General features: G+C 43.7%; 1 protein-coding gene across 5 annotated transcripts in view; it reads right to left on the bottom strand.

Annotated features, from left to right (window-relative positions):
- Nucleotides 1-696: 696 nt before the first annotated feature.
- Nucleotides 697-5,071, bottom strand: part of ncoa2 (nuclear receptor coactivator 2) — a 49,685-nt gene continuing 45,310 nt past the window's right edge. For all 5 annotated transcript variants that reach the window (XM_025003822.2, XM_017406613.3, XM_017406612.3 and 2 more), the window contains exons 20-22: nucleotides 4,072-4,252; nucleotides 3,183-3,387; nucleotides 697-2,696 (exon numbers count right to left, since the gene is read on the bottom strand). In XM_025003822.2, the coding sequence (XP_024859590.1) occupies nucleotides 2,685-2,696; nucleotides 3,183-3,387; nucleotides 4,072-4,252 (398 nt within the window). In that variant the 3' untranslated portion in view covers nucleotides 697-2,684. The remainder of the gene's footprint in view (nucleotides 2,697-3,182; nucleotides 3,388-4,071; nucleotides 4,253-5,071) is intronic.

The raw sequence follows: 5,071 nt of genomic DNA on the forward strand, positions 1-5,071 counted from the left end.
GGTAAGGGAGGGGGGAGGGTGGTTAGCATTTCAAGGTTGCATCTTAGCTCTAAGAAACCAGCAGACAATACAAAAGGGCATTTAAAGTTCTTTAAGTTAAAGAGGAAAAATAGAGTTTTGTTTCGAGGGTCCAAAGCCTGAATATCTGTAAGGGGCAAAAGGATTTTTTTTTTGTTTTTTTTGCACCGGTCCTCATTATAAATGCTAAGAAAAGAAACAAACAAAAAAAAAAAAGGCGCTGCTACCACATGGCTTTAAGTCATTTCAAAAAACCTCAACAATCTTTGGAAATTTGCAAATCCTTTTAAAATGGCTCAAGGCTTTCTTTCCTGCACGGGTGGATTCGACAATCAGGACAGATCAAAAAAAAAAAAAAAAGTGTCCGATCTCCCGCAGACCCCTGCGGGGAAACAGACGTGCTACAGCTTCGAAATTTCATACTTAAAATATTTTGACAGAAGGAAAATAAGGAAAAAAAAAAAAAAAGGAACAAGTGGAGAAATGGTGACTGCGAAACGTGACGATGGAACTAAAAGCAAAAGAAAAAGTCACATCCTTAGGCCTTTAATGATACATTCAGAGTGACTCTCTTCCTGTTTTACCTTGGAGCGTCTACATCAGACCCGTTAAGTGACATCATTAGAGATTTCCTGGTTTGCGTGGGCCTGGTGACGAAGAAGTGATTGCTCAGGATGGAAAGAAAAATTCAGAAATCCAATTGAAATGTGAGGATTTTTTTTTTTTATTTTTTGGCTTGCTCAAAGTCTGTCCTGGGTTAAAATAGTTTCTATAAAAAGTTTTTTTTTTCAGTTTTCTTTGAGGTTAGAGAGGATGACTTGCTTCGGGCGCTGTGGCGGTGAAGCCGCCACGAGCGCGGCGCGTCATTACCTTTTAGAGTCGAGCGAACTTGCCTGAGGTCAGAAAATATATGGCTAAGTGTCTGTCAGAGCTCCGCCTTTACTCCGACCTCTGCGATAGAAGAAAGGCTGGAGGAGGAGAGGGGGCGCTGTTCAGTACGGGGTGGGGGGGCGGGAAATAAACCACCTCCCTCTCCGGATCTCAGCCCGCCGCTGCATAATTTAATAAGAACGCTGTGTGTGGATTGTAGACTTTCTTGGTACAAACCGCAATAAAAAAACGAGTTTAATACTGCATCCAAACGCAGAGCAAAAATTGTCCTTTTTCATATTCAGGAAACTGTACAAAAATTACAAAAAAACCCAAAAAACAAACAAACAAAAACAAAAAAAAGAAGAAATTCTCAAGTAATTGTTATTGCTTGTTTACATCACACCAGAACAGTTTGCACCTAGCAGCTTGTATGAAGCAGTTTTCACTCCAGACGACAAAGAAAGCACACTTTTTTATACTTTTTGAGTTACTGTATGGCTGTGTTGAGTTTTTTTTTTCTTCGTTTTTTTTGTTTGTGTTCTACGCTAAAGGCAGAGAAGCAAGCCATAATCTGTACACTGTATACACAGCACACCCTTTTACAAGCCGCCCCTGACTTCTTCGTACCTTCATCGTACCAGAACGTCAGGGTTCCCCGAGGACTGAAAAAAAACAACCAAACAAACAAACGAACAAACGAAAAGCTAAATCGCCGCTCTACTTCGAGAGGCAGTTTTGACCAGGATGGGAGAACAAAAAAAAAACCCTAGGGAACAAAATAAATAAGAAAGGAAACATTTGACTTATCTGTATGTACAATCTCTGTAATTCATTTTAAACCACATCTGATTTTTCTGAAACAAGCGGACCGAAGCATCATCCATAATTCAGGTTAATAGAAGAATCTGCTCAGAAAGAATAAAACCGTTACTGTTAAAAATGATAGAAAAGTGCCTCTTTCACACTTTTTAGGAATAGTCTTCTTGCTACAAGGATAAAGAATCATCTACAATAATTAAAATGAATCTATACAGAAAAATAAAACTTAATTTAATACACTATTTAAACTTCTCGACTAAATTAGTCTAATCATAGAATTTCACTCCAATCATTCTTCTGCAGTGTTTATCAAGAACAGTTTCTCTTTCTTCCCCCTCCGTGTCTTCACTCTACGTCTTAATTTTCACAAGAAAAACTAAAATAATAATAATAATAATAATAATAATAATAACAAAATAAAGAACAGCAAAAAGGCAAAAAAACAAAAACAAAACTGTTTGATCTCCATCCGTGATTCGGAAGTCTCTGCTGCCGTCACAAACGAAGCAGGAGGAGAAAATTCTTCAGTTCGAGTTTTGAGACGAGATTGTAAATGGCCGCGGTCCGCTGAGAGGAATACATTCATGAAAACAAAGATCCCACGGCCTCTGCTGCCCAATTTTATGCCCCCCCCTCGCCCCGTCCCGCCCCGTCCCGCCCCGTCCTCCCGGAGGCCGACAGGAAGTCACACTACGGTGAATGCGGCTGGACAGGCAGATCGGCGTCTCGTCGCCGGGCTCTCCCCTCCAGGAGGGTTAGGCAGAGTGGGACAGAGGTCCATCCCCGGCCTTCTGCGCACTCCCGTGTCCATTTCTGCGTGGGGCGGCGGGGGGAAGCAGGGTGGGGTCCCGGGCGGCTGGCCTGGCTGGTTCAAGGGGCCGTCGATTAGTTTGCATTTTCGTTCTTAAAGGGGGGCCGACGCGCTCCTTGCACCAGCTGATCTTTGAGGTTTGTGTTCAGAGGCTTCATGGGGGTCAACAATACTTCTGCGAAGAAAAAAAGAAAAATTAGTTTGTTCGTTTTTTAAACTCGCCGGTGAACTCGTCTGGCATGAGGCCGGCTGTAATTACAAACCAACAACCTTGGCTGTTAAAAGGAAGAACGCCACTAAATCACAAACGCTCGCACTAATGGGCTAACAGTAAATTATTTAAATAATCTAAGTGCCAATATTTTCCTATAAACCTGAGAGGTGAGGTAAATCCAGTGACAGATATTCTGACACCCAGCAGCGCCGGATTAAACATTCATGAGCCTTAAAAGCCTCACAGTCAACAGTGCGTTTCACACATCGAGCTAACACCACCGGGGAGACAAAGGAAGAACGATTAACGGCTGGAATTCAAAGAAAAACGTGTTCCTGACACGAAAACTGGTCATTTTATGTAAGAGTCGATGAGCAGCGTCGGCGCCAATTACACCGCCGTCCAAGAGGACTCTGACAAAAAGAGCGGCGTGTGCTGTGGGAGTACCTGTTCTTGTCCCATGGAGGGCAGGCCGGGGGACGACCCCGACGCCATGGACGTGACGCTCATCTGCCCGCTCATCTGCCCCATGCTGCTGGTCGCCATGTTGGTGCTCATGGAGATGCTGTTGAGGCTCATGGCGTTGCCGTTGTACATGTTGCTGTTACTCTGCTGCGTGAACTGCGGGGACGTCTGCGGCTGCGGGAACATGCTGGGCGAGGAGAGGCCAAAAACACGCCTTTTAGAAAACTGACTCTTTTCTCACTCTCGGCTACAGAGGAATCTTTTCACTTAAAAGACAAAGTCGGCTGAAGGATGGAGATGACAAAACGCCACAGTGGTGTTTCCTCATAACAGCGTCAGAAAACTGTGTCAACCCGTTTGTACACTTTGCTAAATGTTTGTGTTTTTTTTAATCTAAGGCAAAAAGAACTCTGCTGTGTGGATAAAAAGGAAAATATAACATTTTACAGATCAGCAACAATCTGGTACAGTTTTAGCTTTACAGATTCCCTAAAATAACTGTAAAGACTTTAAATGTGCCAATGAATAATAACTCTGACATTACTGGTTTGATTTAATGCTGCAGAAAAAAAATAGGACAAAGACCTTGAAGGATTGATTCGTTTAGGAATTCAACAATTTGTGCACATTTATTAAAAACAGACCTATTCTCAGAAAGTTTAAACTCATTTTAACAATCTTACCAACTATCTATTTCGGATGATTTATTCAGATAATGACTTTGTAAGAAAAGGCTGATATTTCCCAGATCTTCCGTTCAAAATAATTCATCTTGTTTCCTTAAAACGTCACCGGTCAAACAAAAAAAGGGTTAAAAAGCGAACATATTAACGCTTCGAGACCCTAATGAAGTCGTTCGGGCCATCTTTACCTGTTGCCTCCCATGTTGCCCTGCGGCCAGCCGTTCATGTCCGGAGAACCCTGGAAAGCAGCGTTCTGCTGCTGGCCCTGCTGGATCATGGGGGACTGGGTGTGGGCCATGCGGGGGGAGAGCAGGGGGCTCTGCGGCGTGCTGGCTCCTCCGAACCCCCCATCCTGCTGTTGGTTCATACCTGCGGGGCGCATCGGACACCGTCAGACGGGATCGCCCGGCGAATACACTCATTTACTGACAAATGAAGGAGCAGGGGGGAAATGTTAACATTCCACATGTTCAAGGCTTTTTAAAAAAAACAGATTTGGAGTAAAAAAAGACAAACAAAACAAAAAGCATGACGATTAATATGACTCAGAAGAGAAATTTCAGTCTGCATTCAGGGTTATTTACAGGCAGTTATTTCCTACATGCACTGAAACAATGAAACAGGAAGTGGAGGTATCCGAGGGAGAAGAAAGAATATGGATCCTACAAAATTTCTTTACGCAAACCCACAATGAGAATTAAAAGGAAAAGGGGTAAATCAAACCTGTCATCAGACAACTCAGATTACATGTCAGATTGACAGGCACGGCCATGATTTAGGTGTCCTGCGTGAATAAGTGAGCACTCGACGCCCTCTAGTGGAGTAAAAATGAATCATCAGGACAACATTTGAAGCCCAAATCGAAATATTTCAGCGGCGTCATAAAAACCACTGAGGAAATTCTGCAGCATGGTTTGAATCGTGATGAATGTGGTCATCAGATGACATCATAAATCAGACTAAACGGTGATGCTGTGCAGCTACAGTCACACCGACACACACACACACGGGGAGGGGGATTTCTGAGTTGGCTGGGGAGTGGGAGCAGTACCTGAGTTGGGAAACTGAAAGGCACTGTGCTGCATTTGGGGGCTGAGTACGGCCCCGTACTGTCCGCCCATCATGTTTGTGTTTCCCATCATCATCTGTGAGGAGGAGGAGGTGCCATGCAGGTGGAGCTGGGGGGTG

This window comes from Kryptolebias marmoratus, linkage group LG21 (assembly GCF_001649575.2).
Source record: "Kryptolebias marmoratus isolate JLee-2015 linkage group LG21, ASM164957v2, whole genome shotgun sequence".
Lineage (NCBI taxonomy): Eukaryota > Metazoa > Chordata > Actinopteri > Cyprinodontiformes > Rivulidae > Kryptolebias > Kryptolebias marmoratus.